Here is a 19,447-nt window from a genome sequence, read left to right on the forward strand (position 1 = left end):
TCTGTAAATGCAAAGAGCTATTCCTCGTTCGTTAGACGTGCCAGACAGTTCCCAGGGGAAACAGTGCAATCCAGCCACGAGGCCTCTCCCCTCGGCCAGTTCAGTCTGAGCCGCGTCTGGACGAAGGCTCTGGACTCAGGCACAGTTGTCTCCGAGGCAGGGTTTGGGGACAAGTCACTGGCTTCTAGAAAAGATGGGGGTCTGGATAACACCTCTGATTCTATGCCAGCACTGACTCCCGAAGTCCGGGGGAGGGTGGCCTTCAGGTCACACGGGGTACGGGGATCTTGGTTCCAAGAGAAAGGAAGGCACCTTCTGATCTCTGCTCTGTCCTCCCTCTCAGACAAGTTATTTCCCTGGCCTTTGTCAGACAAACGTCCATTGCAGACATCCTCCCGTAAAGATTTTCTGCACCCTCACTTTCTGAACCTCTGTCCCCCCGCCCCCATACACACTTTCCAGGCCTGAACGGATTCTACAGATGGGCTGGGTAGATTCCTGTAAGGCCAGGCCGTCACGGGCAAGTTCAGATTATTCCATGACCACCCTGCTAATTTCTGTCCATTCCTCCATGTCTGTCTCTTCCGACAAAAATCTCAAAACGTGGAGGAGGGTAAACATGGCTCTCTGCTCCCAACCACTCAGTGTCCAGCACCCTCGCCCCCTTTGCTAGTTCCCAAAAGGGGTGAGCCAGAGATAGGTGTCGAGGGCTGGGAAATCTCAGGCAGCTTCTAGCTTGGGACCAAGCCCCTGGCGCAGCAATGAGGACCTTCCCTCATAGGAGCCAAATTACTGACGCCTCAAAGCGGGACGCTACCAGCGGGAGGGGCATGGCACCCCTAGGACGGCCCGTAGCTAAAGAAAATCTGATGAAGGAACATCCCACCGAGGGCAGCACATGCTCTAAAGAGGACGGTGCAGGCTTGAGAGCCTTGTTCCGTGGCCCAGGGCGTGCGACTGTCAGAGCCAAGCTACAGTCCCGACTGACCACCGAAGGCCGTGTGCCGATGGGGTGGGAGGGGAGCCTACGGGACTCCCGGGGGGGGGGCAGCCATCTCTCCGACTAAGTAGATACAGTAACAGCCGTCCCTTGGGCAGATCCTATCAAGTGACATGGCTGAAGCTTTGCCAGGGTCCTTGAAATGCCTCAGGGTGGCAGCAGGCAAGAAAAAAAGAGTGATGTTATCACTGGGACCTCAGGGGCCGTGAGATGCCTGCCCCTGCCCCCGCCCCGTGAGGTGTCGGTATTGGAGGATGCTCTTAAGGCCGCCGCGTAAGGACGTCTGACGCACAGCAGGTGCCCGTGAGGCCGTCCTGCAGCCTGGCTGCCTCGGAGCGCTGCCCACCCCTCCGGCTCTGTGCTAAACTTTTTACTTCAGCACTTCTGCGGGTTTGTAAAAAGTTAGGACCTTTTGACAAATTCTGTTGTATTATTATTAGATTTATTTATTTGTTGTAAAGTCATGATGCAAATCCATTCCACCATACTTTCGAGCTCCAGGCTGGAGCCTACACGCAAATTTTAGAGTGGCTCAAAGCCCGGCCAAGCAGCCTCTGTGTCTTGTGCTCTCATGTGACCCAGTGCACCCGTACTCGATTTTACACCAGATACTCTGATTTTAAGCAGCAAACTCGGAAACATGGCGTTCTAATAAAACCAGAAGAAGACCTCTCATGAATGGGGAAAAAGGGAGCGCAGTAAATACCGTCCAGAGAATGCTGAAAGAGAGCACGAAAGACACTGAACTCTCCTTTGGTTTGTGCTGGCTCCAAACATTTCCTCCCGAGGGCAGGGTTTGGGAGTCTGAGAGATGCGGACTGAGCCCCGGCTCGCCCCTCACCCGCCCTGTGCCGAGGCCAGCAGCTGAAGCCCTCGGAGACTCAGTTTCCCCACCTGGGAGGGGCTCGGGGGGATGAAACGGCATCCGGACTCCAGCATCGTTAATGCACCATCTGGCTCCCAGTAAGGCTCCTCTCCCCTGTCCCCGCAGAGAAAGAGTCGTGTCCAGAGAGGGCCTGCTCCGTGCCCCTCAGGCCCGAGTGCCCCTTACGGAGGAGGAGGGCGGGCATAGCCCACGGGGCCGCCGGGACCAGGCCCGCCTCGGCCTCGGCCGGAGGTGCAAAGCCCTCAGCCCCCCCCACCTGGGGAGACACGCTTGCACCATCGACGTGAGCACCGTTCCCGCGGCACCTGCACAGACTGCCAAACCGAATACAAGCCCTTCCACCCGCCGCGCGCCAGCCTTGCCCTGCGGAAGGCGCCCGCCAGCCGCCGCCCGGAAACCGAGGGCGCACGGTTCTTCACCTCCGGGGCTGGGATTCAGGTTGAGCGGCAACCGCTCGCTCTCGAAGAGCTTCCATCCACAGCCAGCCTGAAGAACGTTCTGCCAGTGGAAGTGCGGTGACGCCCAAGCCGGAGCGCCACCCCGCCGACACGTGCTCGCCGGCCGAGGCAGCGGCTGCCTCCGGCTCTCCTGCCCTCCCCACCTGGCCCCACCGATCCGTCCCGGCTTCCCCTTCCCGACCCACACGCTCCTCGTCTTCCTTTGCCACGCATCAGGCCCCGGCTCGCGGGATTCCCAGCAGCAGGGCCAGGAGGCCAGACCCCCGGGGGCCGTCCCCCGGGGGTCCGCATCCCTCTAGCACCCTTTCTCGGGGGGGGGGGGCATGCATGAACACACTGCACCTGCCTCGAGGGGCAGCCAGCACTGCCTGGTTCCTGGCCGTCCCTTCGCCTCCCACGCTCTGCACGTCCACGACGCTCTGGGAAGGTCTCTGGATGTAGAGCAATGGATTTCTCCCCCGTAAAGGGTGCTGCCATCCCAGCTGGCCCCGACCCTCTTCTCCTCCCACTCTGCCGTGCCTGAAGTAACGACACACCGAGACGGCCTGTTCTCTCCACATACGGAGGGCCCTTACCCCTGACGCTGGAGACAGAAGACGCTGCGATTCGCGGACTCCCATCTTTTCGGTTGGGAGATGGCGGGACCGGCGGTCCTGAGCCCAATGTCCCGCTTCATTCCTAGAACGTGACACCCGACGGCGCCGCCAGCTCTGGTTCACTTTTTGTAAACATCTTTTGGGAGTAGTGTTTAACTATACGTCTTAAACGCAAGGCTTCGCCGTACATAAAAAGCCCCCAAGGAATGGCTCCGTCGCGCTTCTCTGGCTTTTGAAAATCGGTAACTACTCGGATATTTGCCGTCGGAGCAGCTGGACGAGGCCGAGCTGCCTGGTCGCTCGGTGGCGGGTTCCTGTGCCAGGGTAACTGGGTGTCTCCGGCGTGCGAGCTGGGGGGGGGTCGCTGTTGGCTTCCCCTGTGCCTCCTGCCCCTCCTGCGGTCTCCCCCCCACCTCCCCGCGAGATCCGCACCAGAGGAATCTGCTCACCGAAGTCTGCAGCCGTTTCGCACACCCCGAAGAACTGACCTTGACGTGAACTAATTGGGACGGCGACAGATTAATAGCACAGGTTGCTGAGGTGGAGTTTTGCGGCATCAAGGAGGCCTTTGAAGATAAGAGCAGTGTGTACTTTCATAAGCTCATCCCTGGTGCTCTGAACAAAGAACGCAAACGAATCAAGTCAGATTCATCTGGGGGCAATCTACACTCACAGGGGAACATCACCCCAAACTCTGATTCAGAAAGGCAAATGGAAATCTGCCGGAATTCTTTTAAACTCCAACACAGACCTCAATTTTAAAACACACACACACACACACACACACACACACACACACACACACACACACACACACACACACCCTCTTGGTAATAAGCAGACCTCTGATGATCTAAAGATCCACAGCTTCATGTACTGACTCACAGAAAGTAAATGGCATTTCAAATACAACCTTCATACTTTAATAGATGAGGTCACCCTGAGAAAGATGATACTGTGAGCCCAGCAGTGGGAAACCTCCCTCCAGAGAACCGCTTTGATTTACAAGGTCAAGGAAGGCTTTCTCAGAGAAGCAGTAGGTTTTTAGTGACTTGGACTAAAATGAAGACTTTTTAAAAATTAAAAGCTGAGTTTGAGACAGCAGGCAATTAGAAACTCTTGCTCAGCAATAGGGACGACCCCGGAGAACAGGGATCCTGGCGGCCTGCAGAAGTCAGGAGTCAGCACTGATCTGCTGATGAGGATAGAGGCCCAAGGGGCTGCCATTTGTGGCCAACATCGACACCCTGTGTGGACCGACTGAACCCTTGTGAATTTCCCAGATGGGTCTCAACAGGGCGGTTTCTCCTTCAGGGGACCCTGGACAATGTCTGGAGATGTTCTTGCTCGTTGCCACTGGGGTAAGGGGATGCTACTGGCATCTCGTGGGTGGAGGCCAGGGGTGGGGTGCTATTAAGCATCACCCAGGGCACAGGACGGCCCCCCGACAGCAGGGGATGATCCGGCCACACGCCAGCGGTGCCCTAGGGAAACCCAGCCCAGGGTAGGCGTGTACAACCCCAGTGTCAAACCACGATGACGAAGCCGGACGCTGTGACTTCCAGAGGTGCCCCCAGACTCAGAGAAATTTAATGCAGCACGTGCCCCGGGCCGAGTGCAAGTGAAACTGAGGGGTGTTAAGAGATAAGGGGTGTGGCGGGCACCTTCTGGAGCCCTTCTGGGAACCCTGCCGTCATGCTGCGGCCAGGACTCTGTCCCCGTGCCAGGGTTTGGGACGGCTGCTTTCTCACAGTCTCACGGCCTGGCACCCAGTCTCAGAGCTGGCATGCCGAGCCCCGGGTGAGCCGCAGGTGTAAACGACTGACAAGATCGCTCCTGAGCTGACCGTCGGCTTTGCCACCTGGGAAGGGACAGGCTAGCGCTTGCCTCTCCTGAGCTACCCGGGCATGAGTCACATGTAACCAGATAATGATGCAAATCACTGTCAACATTTCTAAGGTTTCATTCCAACATCTCATGGAATGATAGAGCAGAAAGCAACCCTGGAGACTTTTCGAGCCAGCCCCACGTTGGAGAAAGCTCAAGTGTGGCGAGGTGAGATGACTCCCTCCTGTTCCCCACGGCAGGTTAGTGACGGGGCAGGGACAGACCTGGTTGCTTGTAGAGTGCTGCTTTTACTGTCTGATGATTGAAGCCATTTCCCCCTCGAACCTAGTGACCGTATACTGACAAAACGAAGAAACTGGTCTAAGCTTCAAAACACAGACACACAGACGCGCACACACACAGAAGTAATCTCCAGGTACAGTGCCATTTGGAGGCTGGGGAGGGGGGTACCTTTTCCTGCTAACAGACCTGGGATTCTGAGCTTTGTGGGGCCGGCTGGGAAGCCCTTCCTCCATTTACGGCTCCTTTCCATCCTGAAACTGAGCCCAGACAACCCCAAATCTCAAATAAAAGTTGATATCTGTTGCTGTGAATTCATGAATAATGCAACTCAAAATTAGGGAGGGAGGGAGGGAGGGGACCATTCCCACGCCCCCCCACCCCCCGGCTGTGTTTTCCGGGGGGGGGGTCGCAAGAGGCGGGAGGCAGGGTCACACTGTCACCCTGGTTCTGCCTTTTCTTCTAATAGCCTTCAACTGCCAAGTGCTGCAACCAACGTGCTGATTTTAAACCCTTTTACGGAAAGTGCCATACCCTCTTGTGCTCGCATCGCTTAAAATAATGAGTTAGGCGCAGTTGTATTAGTCTGTCTTTCAAGTGGATTAAATTCACGGGCTCGTTCTCCTGCAGTCTCGCAAGCTTTGGCCTGGCTGTCTGAACGTCCAGATTAGACAGACTGAGCACATGCCAGACGGCAATGAAACGCAATTACCTAGGCAAACTTTTGAAGGATTTGAGCCCTGGGGCACAGGCTGTTTACGACAGACTAAAAGCACCGTTTGTACTGAGCAAGGCCAGTTGCCTCGGTCTTTTCGAGTTCTCGATCCTGCCTGCCACTGGACTCCAGGCAGGATTTCTAGGGGCCCGATAACATCAGGCTTTTGTCCACACCTCAGCACCTCAGGGTCTTTACTGTGTTTTTCAACAAGAAAATGCAAGTACCAACAAAAGCCTATTATAACATCTCCCTTTGTGTTCGCTGACTCTCTCCCATTGGTTTATTTTTTGGTATTGTGTACCACCCCGAAAAAAGGCAGCGAGAAATCATCCTATAGCTAGTTGCTTGGCTCTGTAACATCTTTGGAAACGAACCACGTTTCCAATAAACAAGAACTTCTGCCATCCTCGAAAAAAATAGCAAACCAGCCTCAACAACACGTCCAAAGTACTTTCCCCTCAATCGGAACTGAGGCGCCAAGGGAGAGCAGACAAACGTGGAAGGAAGACTGATAAAGGAGGGTGGCAAACGGCTTTCCTGCCGCTGGCCCCCATCCCAGCACTTGTTTCAGATGCAGCCCAGCGGGGCCAACACAGATGGGTTGGCGTGGTCCTCTGCCCACCAGCTGAAAACTCTCCTGTGACCACGAGAAGGGGCCTGGGGGAAGGGGATTAACTGGACTCCTGTAGTCCTGTTAGGCACACAGTGAAGCTGCCAAGGTGGCGGCAGGGAAAGGTTTCAGTGTTTGGGGACCCGAGGCCCTGAGGCCGGTCAGTGGGTCAGTTTGGGCAAGAGGCTGTGGGCAGAGGTGGGAAGATAAGACGGGCTGGCAAGATAAAGAGCGCACTTGGAAGGATGGATTTGGAAAGTTCTGGAACCCTGAGGAACCTAGGGATGCTTCTGGGGAGGGAGGTGACACGGGGACACCTGAACACGGCGGGGGAGAGGGCAGAACACAGGCGCCGGGGAGATGGCCTTAGGAGGAAGCAGTGGACAAACAGCCTAGTCCAACTTTGGGGTTCAAATCTGTAATTCAACACGTGAACCCAGGTTCAGGCATTTGAATGACAGGCCCGGGTGAGCTGTGTCAGGAGCTGAATGATGGCAGGGAAGGCAGGAGAGAGTTTGGCTTGGATGGGGCAGGGACAGCGAAAGGGAAAGGGGGGCTCTCTAGTTAACGGAAGCTGTAGAAGGTAACGAACGGGGGGGCAGAAGATTAAGAGGCGTAGAGACTTCCCAATTTCCTCTTTGTCGCAAAAGTGGAGAGAAAGGCCCCAGGGAGGGGTAGGTGTGCTGTCACCCCGGTACGCTCAGCTGGCCACCCCCCTCCCCGCCCCGGCTCCCAGCCGGGCTCTGGGAAGTGGAGAAAGGGCAAATCACGAAAGCAAGAAGCAAAAGGACGGAGACTTGGTGCTTTGGGAGGAGATTTGGGGGCAGGAGATTTTGAAATTGAGATTAAAACCTGCAAATCCTGAAAGCAGGGAACATGCTTCCTCAATGACTCCCCCTGAAGCCTTTCCCTGGAGATCCGGGCCAGGGTCGTGGGGTCTGGAGACGTGGGAGAGAGCGCTCCTGCCTGCCTGGATCTTCTAGGAGAACTTGTCATCCTCGGAAAACTGTGATTCCAGATGGGGAGGAGAGGGGGCAGGTCGGTGGGGCGCTGTGTTGACCGTCTCAGAGGCAGTCCTCTGGAGGGTTTTGAGGTTTCGATGATCGCACAGCACAGAGGGAAACCTTAGGTGCTCGCTCCTGGGAGCCCACGACGGTTGGAGAAGCAGCAGACCTTCACCCTACCAGTTAACAACGGACAACGTATGGGGAGGGGAGAAGGCAAAGTGAGAGGTCCCGAGGGACGGGTCCAGGAGTAGAGAAGGGGGGGTCCGTTTGGTCCTTGGTGGGGACGAAGATGTCCTGAAGGAGATGGGGCAGGATTGGGGAGGTGGAGGGGGTGAGGGGTAGGGGCTTTCTGGGTGGGCCACCGGCATGGACCAAAGCAGGTGGGCAGGGCTGGCCACAGGTGCTCAGAGCCCAGAAGAAAAGGCAGGTAAAAAGACAGCAACTCACAGCGTCGGGGCCCCAGCTGCCCTTCGGCTCGTCTGCTTGCCTTTCGGTCATTTCAGAGCACGGCGGGCTCAGGGAGGAACATCTCCTGACCCCGAGGAGGCAGGGCCTCGGCTGGAGGGGGAGCTAGGAAATCGGGGGCCAAGGTGCCCTTTTACTTCCGGACCAGGCCCCCGGTGGCCATCAGACGTGGCAACATCTGCTTCCTCCGCCACGTTCCTCCACAGGTGACATGCTTAGACAGGATGGGTTTTAGGAGGAGCCTGAGGGGAGGCTGGCCATGCGATCCCGGCCTCCCTGAAGGCCAAGGTCTCAGCAGTGATGCCACCTCCCACTGCACAGGGTCCAGACCCAGGTTGGAGGGGAGCCAGGCATCCCCGGATTTTCTGTCACTCATTTTGCTGTTTACATGCCTTACTCTGCTGCCCCTGCAAAGCTGTCCTTTGGTCCCTCTGGAGACATCGGCTGACACACAGATACCAGTTAAAAGCGATTTATGCAAAGGAAATGGCCGGGGCACACGCTTCCCCTCGGGTAGGTCCTAGGTCTCAGATCTCCCTTGCTGTGTCTCCGAGGCTGAGGTAACGAGACAGCAGTGGGCCTCAGTGCTGACACAGTAGTTGGCAGGTTAGGAGGCTGAGGCCGCCTGTTTCTTGCTGGCGAACAAGCCGAACAGAGGGGCCCCTGGCGCCCAAATGCCTCCCAGCTCAGGTAAGAGCCTTGCTTACTGAGAAGGAGGCTGGGAGGTGTTGGCCACCGGAGCCCCCAAGGCAGGACAGCTGCACAGGAATCACGAGGTGCTCCTGCATGGGCTCCCCCATGGGAGGGCTTGCAGGAAGGGGCGGATTTTAGAACTCTGGGCAACTCCTTTCTGGGCCGTTCTCCTATGGACCTCCACATCACGCATTCCTACGAAAAGGAAGTCATTTCAGGACGGCTTTGGGGGCCGACTAATGAGCACTCAGAGCCCCTGGCCTTGAGGGGCGCCAACCTGGACCCAGAAGAGGTCCTGCCCAGTGGTCGCCTCGAGTCAGGGTCTCGGGAGAACTGGATTTGCAAAGCGTCCGCAAGACTTAGTGCTGGTGGCTGGCTCCGTCCTCTCTGTCGACAAGGGACTGGAGGGCTGAATTGCGACAGAACAGTTTGCTGTTCCGTCAGTGGATAAGGACAGAGCTAAAGACGCAGTCCCCTTCTGCTTTCCGCTCCAGTCACTGACACGTCAGCCATGGGAGGGGAAACCAGGGAGAGAAGACCCCATCGCTGCGGGAAGAGCTCAAGTGTCAGCCCCGGCTGCAGGAGCCGAACGCCTAGCCCTCGGCACCGCCTTCCCAGCGCCTTCCTCGACCCGCCCGGTGACTGAGGTTATTCTCCAGCAGGCGCCGAGCTCCTTGTTTTGCAGTAGGAAATTCTCTTTCGTGAGAGGGCCACTGTTGGTATTGTTTATTTGTTTTTTTTTTAACTTCCCCAAATAAGGAAAGATCTATAAGCTGGGGGGGGGGAGGGGAGGGGGGAGGAGAAGGCAAGGGAGGCAGCGACCCCAGCATGTCCCAGGTTCGCCTCGGCTTCCCCCAGACCTCCCCCCCAGCCCCGGTCTGAATGTGAAAAGCAAGCTGCGTGAGCTGCCTGGGCTGGAGATGCGTCTAACAAGGCCCTCATTGTCTCAGACAGGTGTGAGATTGGACTTGATTGGGGGCCAGCACCTCCAGTCCCGGAGCCAGGTCTGTGAGCCGAAAACATGCACCAACCCTCCAGTAATACCAGTGCAGCCAGCCAGAGTCTCAACAATTTAAGGCTTAACACACACGGCATCAATCAGAGGAGGATGGACCAGCCCACTGGCAGTTTCTTGGGTAGATGCCTGCGGACTGTCTGCAGATCAGACCCTGCCTGTTTGGGTTATTTGAGACTTTTTTTTTTTTTTTGCTAATATAAAGATGAGAAACCGGGTGGAGCCGTGTGTGGAGGCATACTGGTGTTTGCCCTATCTTGCTCCAGCGGCCCCTTTTTCTCCCTAAGTGCTGTTTTGCAGGGACTGCTTGGGAGGCTTCGCTTTGCTCTATCCAAATACTAAGAAGGTGTTCAAGCTGTGCAGGCCCGGCACGGAGAAGCCCAGCCCCCAATACGGTGCCGTCTGTGTGACCTTCAGCAAGTCACCTAACCTCTCTGGGCTTCCGACTTCTCCATCTAATGAGGTGGCTGGCCGTCTCATTCTGGTCTATCTCTGATTCACTCATCTCCAGTGGTCGGAAGTTCAGAGTCATTGTAAGAACTGCCTAACTCAGAGGAACTCATCACCCTTGGGAGAAAATGTACAACTCCACTGAATGCTCTGTTTCTCAGTGGATCAGTTTCTTGGAGCAAGAAAAGGCCTGTCATTGGCCTTCTCCTCTTATCTGTTCCTTAGGAGCGTGTGATCCTCAAAACCCGGAGCTCCAGGCCTCGGGGCAGGCAGTCAGCATGCTCCGAGAGCCCAGCGCCGTGCGGGAGGTGAGAAGGAGATGACAGGTCTCCTCTGCTAGTCAGTGCAGGGCCTCAGGGCCCCGTGTCTCCTGTCGACCCTGAATTAAGTCTCATTTAGGAGAGGCCGCTACAGAGTCACGGGATCTCAGCCAAGGAAGGGAGCCCGGAAGCCACCCGTCAGTGCAGCACCTCAGGGAGAAAGGCATCTGGTCTCCGTTCGGGGGATTCCCGCCACAGTCCTGGGTGGCTCTGGCCTGGACATTCGCGCCCTTGACCCTGAGCTCACCAGCAAGGGCGTGGCCACCGCAGGGATGCTGGGGTCTGGCCGGGCGCCCTGGCTCTCACCGCCCTGCACCGTTCAGGGAGTGAATGGCATGGGCTGGGCGGCATCCCGACCTGGGACGGGGGGGGGACTGTCACCCAGCGCCGGGCCCCGGCAGCCCGCGCCACGTTCCCGCAACTGCGGCCCTGGCCCATCTCGCCGCACCCCTGTTTGCCGGCCTGCTCCTGCCCCACGGCCTGGGCCGCAAGCGGGCTTTCAAGGGGACCAGCACCGAGAGGCAGTTACCTCAGATCACACAGGAGGGTGAAGTGCAGAGTAGGGTCGGGGGACTCTTGGCGGGACTGAGAAGGACAGAGGGTGGCCTGGAGGCAGGTGCTCTATCCTCGCCTTTAAAAAAAAAATCCCTACCACTTCAGTATGCAATTCAACATGGAAAGGATGGAGACGCAAGCACGTGATACCAAACTGAACCACGGGGATCCACCATCTCGTCGAGAAAGACAGGGAAAGGCAGGGCAGGGGTAAACGTCCGAATGCGCCCTCAGTACTGACAGCAGAGCCCACATCCTGTGCTCCCCCCGCAGCCCCAGGCAGAGAGACAGCAGACCAGTAGGTCGGGCACTGGACCAGGAGCCCCAGGACTTGGGAGTTCAGGTCCTCCTCCAAGTGGGCCAATCACCGATGCTCCCTGGGCCTCAGCGCCTCATGAGTGAAATAAAGGGCTCCTAGAAAGACACTGAAGGTCCCTTTCAACTGTAAGAGTTTTCCATTTGCATTGGACCCTGTGGAGAAGTGGGTATGTGCTCTCCTGTTAATTTACCCAAGCCAACTGCACTTGAACAAAGAGGTCACGAAGACCATCCTGCCCTTGTCTGCCCCAGGGCTAACATCACCCCTGGAAGTAAGGGGAAACGGAAGGTCATTATCACAGAGCAGCTGTGTGGCTCATAGGAGAGGATGGAGGTGCGACTCAACGCCACCAACGAGAGCACAATAATAGCAGTAATAGTAAAAAGCATAACACTGACCACTTATTGAGCGTTTAAAGTGTACCGGGCTCTGCGTAAATACTCGACAGAAGGATGCCTCAATCCCTGGGATGAGCTCGTGAGGCAATGGCGGTAAATACCCCACGCCAGGCATCCAGCGCTTTGTGCGTACGAACTCATTTCGTCCTCGCAAGTCTCCCGTGAGCCGGGTACCATCATTGCCGTGCCTGTTTTACAGATGGGGAACAGCGGTGCGGAGGACTAAAGTAATTCTTGCAAGGTCACCTAACTGGGAAGTGGCCAGGCAGGGATTTGAATTCCCATTATTAATATCCACATAGATCTTCGCGTTCCTCTGTGGATCCAGATTCTGCGTTCCTCATGTACTGCATTCTGGGGGTTCCCATGTTTTCTCTGATTCCCTCCTGATGATAAGGTGGGAGGAACAGCTCCATCCCGACTGACGGGATGGATGGACAGAAGAACTGGCCTTCCGCTTTGACTTCTGCAGCCCACTGAGCGCTCCCGTGAACGACCAGGGAGAAAGCTTGAAAGAGAAGAGAAATTCCTTATAGACCCTCTAAGGCGTCTCCGCCCACGGCCCTCCCTCAAGGCGTGAAAGTATCAAATGAGGAAATCGGGAAGAGATTCTGGAAAAAGAATAACAAGATTTCCTCTCCCTTCCACCTGAATTACGGATGCGTAATTTTGCACTAATTCAATTTTAAAGTCATGCCTTGTAGTAATTTGTGGAAAATCATATTAAACAGAGCCACGTCTGGGCAATGGCTTCTCCAATTTAGCAACATATGGTGGCTCAGAAAGCCCGATCACACGGCAAAAATATTACCAAAAAAAGAACGGGGTGGGGGGGCCTCGTAATCAGGGGGCGGAGTGGGAAGCTCTGGGACATCTCTGCTGGCTTCCTGAGAATGCCAGGCGTTCGTTAATCCCCGAGAGCCGCAGAATTACAGCCTATTAGCGTTAGGGCCACCTTGTTAATGACTTTCACGGTGGGCGAGGGCCTGGGACTCACGTGCCTGCCGGCGCCGGAGTGAGCGCAGCGGGCAGGACCCTCAGGACCATGCCACGCACCTCGTGGGCGGCTAGTGGTGGGGATTAAATGAACCAACAATATCAGTCCAGAAATGTGAGCCATAGTTATTTTGTTATTGCCTTTAGTAAACGTGAGAACCAGGCAACGTCCTCGTCATTCTGTGGTGGGCCCGGCTCCAATAACAACCGAGGTATAGACCCGATCACAGACATATGCTGCAGTTTCAAACCTGGGGTGGAGGGGTGGGGAAAGATCTGCACGTTTCAAAAGCTTCTGCGTTCATCCCAAAGACCCCAGCCCCGTTGGATGGCCAACGGAAGCACGGCTTAAAACTCGGGCAACGACAGTTGTTCCACGTAGCAGGCAATTTCCAGAAAAGTACGGACGAAGGTGAACAGACCCTGAGAGGAGCAATCCAAATAAACTACTTAGTGGGCAGATAATGCCAAGTCGAGCCCTTGAGCTTGTGCTGACTTTTACAGATATTTTAATAACTTTATCATTCTAGAATTTGCCATCTCATATGGACGGAGAGGTGCACTAATGGAGCGTGCATGAGTGGCCGCAACGCTGAGATAACCCCAGGAGACGTACTAAAACAATCACGTTCTCTTCCTCGTATGTCCTGCAACCCCAAGAAGCGCAATCACTAGTCGGATTATTTCCTCCTCCCTTTTTACCCCGAGATATTCTTCTGAAACCTCCCAAGCAAGTGTATGTGTGTAGCCCTTCCCAAGGTGCATAGCATAAGCTGTCTGGTCTTGATCTGGCCTTGGGATGGTGGGGTTGTGCACCTAAAGCTGTAGGGCAAAGAGGACTGCTTCTGCAGCAGGAACCAGCAAGTTACGGATCTGGGAGGCTTCGCTGCCCCAGACGGGTGAGCTGCGGACACCCCGAGAAGTGCTGACTCACCTGGACCCCTCAGAGACCTTCCTCACACGCCTTCCCAAGGGACGCTCTGCTCTGACGACACCTGGGTGGTCACCCCCAGACGCCAAGGCAGAAGGACCATAGCGCATCCTCCTCCATGCTCCCAGAAGGACCCAGATCTTGGTAGCCAGACTTGATAACATCGACTTACGGAGGCTCAGATCCGGTGACACTGGGTGGAAGGACCAATGGTGTGCAGAAATAAGCCCCACTTCGGTCCGTGGTGGCGAGTGTTTTAATGCTCTCGGGCTTCCCGAGCTGTTAAGTGACCTGAGATGCACAGATCAGAGTCCCCCACTACCGCCTCCGCCCTCTGGTTCACACTTCCTCCAGGTGGGAAAGCAGGGGGTCCCATCTTAAGAAGGAGAATCAACTTTACAAAAGGGACAGTTAACTCTAGCTACTGACTGCAATCGGAGGATGTTTTGACAATCTCGAAGTGATATTTGGAACGTTCTTATCCCCAGACCTGACCCTTAGGGGGTGTGAAATCATGGTGGGCCCTTGAGCCTGAGTCTGGAGGAAAGCACTATCTTTTCTGCCCGATGATTCTCTCTCCCACCCATGGCTCATTCGTGGGCTTGGTGCCATGGTTCTGTTTTCCATTGAAACATGCTCATTTCTTTTAAACAATAAATGTTATATTCCATGCCATTTGGGAGAGCCTGAATTAGCTAACACTCAATCTGAAGACTTTCTATAGCTCGATAATAAAAAAACAACTGGATAAGAAGTGGTACATTCCTTTTTTTCTCCCCTCTATCAATTGTCAGGAGTGCCCAAAGAAACAGAAAATAAACATGATTGGCCAATGTTTGTTTTTAGGGTGCGTTCTATACTGGTTTTTTTTAAAAAAATTATTATTATTTTGTTTTATTTACTGTGGCTGGTAACTGAATCTCTACTAGGAAAACATCAAATGTTCTGCCAGAAGGAGATTATGGAAGAAAAGTCTATGCTAGGAAACTGGGTTTCTCAGTGAAGATTTTATTTACAGGAGTTTTGCAATCCAGGTCTTTAATCTCCATAACAATTGAGCTGTTCCAGGGCTTTGAAAGCAATTGTTCAATAATAAGAAAGCTCATGTAGGGCTCCTAGAGAGTGGACTTGAGGATATGGGGAGGGGGAAGGGTAAGCTGGGACAAAGTGAGAGAGTGGCATGGACATACATGCACTACCAAATGCGAAATAGCTAGCTAGTGGGAAGCAGCCGCCATAGCACAGGGAGATCAGCTCGGTGCTCTGTGACCACCTAGAGGGGTGGGATAGGGAGGGCGGGAGGGAGACGCAAGAGGGAGGGGATATGGGGATATATGTGTATGTATAGCTGATTCACTTTGTTGTAAAGCAGAAACTAACACACCACTGTAAAGCAATTATATTCCAATAAAGATGTTAAAAAAAAAAAAAAAAGGAAAGCTCATGTAGGGCTAAAGCTTTGCAAGTAAAATGTGAGAATATAATACAAATATACACTGAGGTGGCTCTGAACAGTTGATAATTCCCCTACCTCTTCATTTTCCCCCTAAAAGTCAGGCTGCAGTGCTCCAAGGGTCAGAGGGAAATAAGGGAAGATAGCCGTAATTACAGTTCCTCAGCATTATTTAAATCATACGTGTTGAATGTTAAAGAACACTAAAATAACCGAATTACAGTGGGCCTGCATTTCTGTTCCATGATGGGAGGAAAAATAATGCAAGTGAGGAAAACCAGCGCCGTTTGGAGAACTACAGCTGACAAGAAAACACAACGGGTCGTTTTCTCACCAGAGCCTTTTTCTCCCCCTTATCAGCGTATATTGTTTGCCCCTGTCCTGGTACAAACTTTTGGTAAACTTTGATACTACTTCACGGCCGCAGTCAAAGTTTTGTTTTTAAATATCCAAATGTGAAAGGCTATCTTCGGGTGATTTGTAAATGTGGGATTATGAGATATGCAAAGTGAATCACCAGCCTTTCGCAATGGGTTTCTGGTCAACAGCGCCTCGCAATAAAGCCATTTTTAACAAGGCAGCTTGTTCAAAACAACAGTGATACGCTGAGCTCCAGGCCATCACATTCTTGAGTCCCTCCCAGCTGGCTGGCTGTGGTCCCCGTGTCATCTTCTGTCCCTGTGCTTTACTCCCAGCCGTGATGTCATGAGCTTTTGGGGACCAGGGCAAGAGGCACCCAGGCCTCCTGCTTTTCGTGGCTCCCATGACACAGGGGAGAATCCCTTATCTCTATCACTGCTGGGACCTCTGATTCCATCAGCATAGGTGTCTAGAAAATGTTAAGAAATATCTGATCTCATGTGAAAAAACCCCCATACATTCTCGTGGCTGGAAAATAAAAGTACCATGATACTGAGTTCCAGTAAATGATGGCCGGAAGTGAGAGTAGCTGGAAGATACGCTCGATTACGCGCATGGCGTAAGACACTGAGTTCGCAGTGACCTGCCCGCCATATCTCTTCTGGGGGAGTGGACAAGGGAAAGTGATCTCTGGACTCACCTGATGCCCTGTATCCATTAAACCTTGGTGTAATAGGTAGAATGGTGGGCCTGCCAAGCTATGTCCATGTTCTGACCCACGGAACTGTGAATGTGACCTGATTTGGAAAAAGGGTCTTTGCGGATGTAATTAAGTGAAGGATCTCAAGATGAGATCACCTGGGTTATCTAGAGGGCGCCTAATTCCAATCACAAGTGTCTTTAGAGACAGAGGGGTAGGTGACACAGAGAAAGAGGCCATGTGAAGACGGAGGCGAAGACTGGAGTGATGTAGCCACAAGCCAAGGGACACTAGGAGCCACCAGAGGTTGCAAGAGAAAGAAAGGATCCCTCCCTGGGAACTTCCAAGGGAGTATGGCACCTTGACTTTGGATCCCGGCCTCCAGAACTGTAAGAGAATACATTTCTATTGTTTTAAGCCACCGAGTTTGTGGCAATCTGTTACAGCAATCACAGGAAACTGATAGACATGGTTTGGTGCTGCTGATCAAAACAGCGCACAGTAACTGAGTGGTTCCCATGGGCTGGCTCTCATGCCCACTGCTTCACCCTTCACAGTGGTTCTAGGATCTCCAAGTATAACTATTACTCCCATTCTGCAGATAGGGAAACTGAGGCTTTAAGAGGTTAAGTAACTTGCCCGAAGCCCTGCAGTAACACGTGGTGGAGGCCAGTTTGGGGCCGAGGTGGTCTGCCTGTTGAGCCCTGACGCTTAGCCACGAGACTCGGCTATCTTTCTCGGACAAGAGACTTTCAGCTTAACCTTCCTGCTGTTGTACTGCTGACAACAAATAAGTGCTCCAACTACAGCTTTGTTAAAAACTTAGTCTTTTGAACAAAACCTTTGTGCGTTTGCGAGCGTGCGTGTGAGTGTGTGTGTGTGTCTCTGTTGTCATTAGGTGTTGATAATAGTAACTGAGTGTGTGCTGGCCCATAGGTCGCAAGAACAAGGGAACATTTCAGAAGGTATCCGATCCACGGAAGGAATAGTTTATCATTAGGATCCAGCCCTAGAATGAAGCCTTCATTCGTCTAATTAGGAAAGATGTCCACAGGCATTAACAACCTGCTCCGGAAAGCAGGGTCTGATCACCTCGAACGACACCCATGAAAACACTCGGTCTGAAAACGCGGTCCCACTAAGATGTGGTTTATGGTTACTAGGGTGCTGACAGCTCACCAGGTTGGCGGCTCCTTTGAAGGGCTGGTTGATTAAGTACTTAGCTGAGAGGTGCTTGTAAGTACATCACAGGCGCCGGAGCAGCGCTGTTCAAGGGAGTTCCGTGTTGGTGACCGTGCCGCCCATAAATAGAGCGCGGAGGAGACGTAAGCCTGGTGGCCACTGAGCACCTCTCGGTCAGTCCCTCCAGGCAGCGGATGGAAAGCAAGGGCAGCTGACACGCCGCAGCCACATCAGACTCAACAAAGGCCACAGGCGGACTAGGAAGCCAAGGCCCGAGGGCCTTTTTTAAAGGGAGAAAATGAAGACTTAGCTTTCTCCCCATCCTTCATCCCCATTTTTTAAATGTCTACGCTGCAACCGATCGGCAGGAGCTTTTCGAGCTTTCCTTAAACTTTGTTTACGTGGCATCAGCCCAGAAGATGGAAAGCAGTAACAGTTCTCAGTTCCTCTAGTTCTAATAACCTGTAACCTCTCTGCCTGCTGGTGAGGAGGAAGGGGGAGGCGGCTGCAGCGCCCACCAACCCGCTTACACCCCACGCGAAAGCTCTTCATTTTGAGTTCGGTCCACTGTTTCTCCTCTCTTCCCTGACCCCCTTCCTTCTTACATTTATTTATTTTTATGTATTCATGGGAACACCGGATTCAGGCTTGTTTTCCGTGTAAGATTCTGTAAGTCGTGGACCTTGAAAGGCTCTCAAACTCTACTATACCTAGATAAGAGTTATTTTTAGATCACTCCCTTTTCATGTTCACAGCATGTCTTGTAAGCTGACTTCTAGCACCCTGAATATTTTGCTTTGTGTAACCACGACCATTTGTAGATTTATGCAGAAGAATGTCCGGTGTTTGACTGACGGGTAGCCTCTACCTCCAAGGTATTCCAACAGCTCCCGCCCCTGACCTCCCACCCACTTTGTTTTTGAACTTCCAGAATTGCTAGAAGAGAGAGGAAGCAGAGAGAGAGACAGAAAGAGGAAAGGGAAGGGAAGAGACGTTGTGCATTTTGATATTTTACCCCTGAGGCTGGAAAGGGCATTTATCTCTCCTCCTACAGTAAAGTGAAAAGGTTCTTTTTTTGTTTTTTGTTTTCTTTCGTCAATCCAGCTGATAAAGATTGACATAAGTAACCGGGTACAACTGATATTCAATATCTCAAAAAGCTACACAGACAACAGGCACCAGAAAGTGGTGTATCCAAAGTAACTTTAACTTGTAGGGTAACTCACTAGCAAAACAAAATCATTTGGAATACTAAAATTCAGGAGGTGACTTAAGAGGTCAAGGCCCCTCCGGACATACAGCAGCCTTAGAGCAAGGCACCCACACTCCTGCAGGCTGATCAGATGTTGCCAGAGTTTGGAGGTTAAGAAGACCTCGGTCCCAATGGACCCCACAAGCGAGACTCTTTCACGCAAGAAGGCCAGGCAGTTACCCCAATAAAGTAAACAGAGTGTCTGGGAAGCTCTCTCGCCGCCCACGCATCCTTCCTTCACTCATGCTTAGAGAGTCATTATTCTGAGTTCAGTTTTCTTTTCTCCCCATCTTTAAAAACAAATGTACACATCTCCAAAGGAGGGAATTTATTCGGATGCCCACCACAGAGTCCAGCCCTAAAGCTATTATTATCGACACCTCGTGATAATAGAACACAGTCTTTACAGGCCTGCCGAGTGAGTGACCAGCCCGGCACTGCTCCTGTCTCCCCTTTGCTGATTGGGATTTTACTTGACACTGGTCAGCCCTGTGTCTAATTGATCCTTGATCCAAGAGTGAGAGCCGGGGAGAAACTGCCACCCACCGGGACTGGCTTTGGAGCCAGAAAGGTCCGCGTTTGAGTCCAAGTGCTTCCCTTCCAACCTTGGAGGTCTGGGCAGTTGTTAACCTCTGAGGTTCAGTTTCTCTGTCTATGAACCACACCACAGGATTGTAGGTGTAACACAATGTATACAAAAGGTCTGACTTGTTTCAAAATATGTCATTAACTGTTCCAATTAAGGAGTTTAAACCTCCTGTCTCGATATTGAGGACAACAGGCACAAGAACAAAACTTGGCCTCTTAGTTTCTCTGGTTTTGACAGTTTTCTGCATCAGTAGATTTCACTCCGTCTCCATTTTCCCAGAAAGGAGGGAGTTGTGTAGCTTAAATGTGGTTCATCATTTTTGGTAAATCAGGAGTCAAATTCTTAAAATGACTTGCTTGGGTTGCCT

General features: G+C 53.1%; 1 protein-coding gene across 8 annotated transcripts in view; it reads right to left on the minus strand.

Moving 5' to 3' along the window:
• RUNX1 (RUNX family transcription factor 1) overlaps positions 1-19,447 on the minus strand; it is a 93,356-nt gene that overhangs the window by 20,319 nt on the left and 53,590 nt on the right. Inside the window, exons 5-7 of one of the 8 annotated variants that reach the window (XM_067035058.1) lie at positions 13,548-13,737; positions 12,865-13,036; positions 11,620-12,125 (exon numbers count right to left, since the gene is read on the minus strand). The exons of 3 other annotated variants lie outside the window; for them this stretch is intronic. In XM_067035058.1, the coding sequence (XP_066891159.1) occupies positions 11,958-12,125; positions 12,865-13,036; positions 13,548-13,737 (530 nt within the window). In that variant the 3' untranslated portion in view covers positions 11,620-11,957. Of the gene's footprint in view, positions 1-2,646; positions 2,864-3,389; positions 3,556-11,619; positions 12,126-12,864; positions 13,037-13,547; positions 13,738-19,447 lie in introns of those variants that run through there. 4 more of the 8 variants (XR_010840850.1, XM_067035059.1, XR_010840849.1 and 1 more) reach the window with 4 other exon arrangements.

The sequence above is a fragment of the Kogia breviceps genome, chromosome 5 (assembly GCF_026419965.1).
Source record: "Kogia breviceps isolate mKogBre1 chromosome 5, mKogBre1 haplotype 1, whole genome shotgun sequence".
In the NCBI taxonomy this organism is placed as follows: domain Eukaryota; kingdom Metazoa; phylum Chordata; class Mammalia; order Artiodactyla; family Physeteridae; genus Kogia; species Kogia breviceps.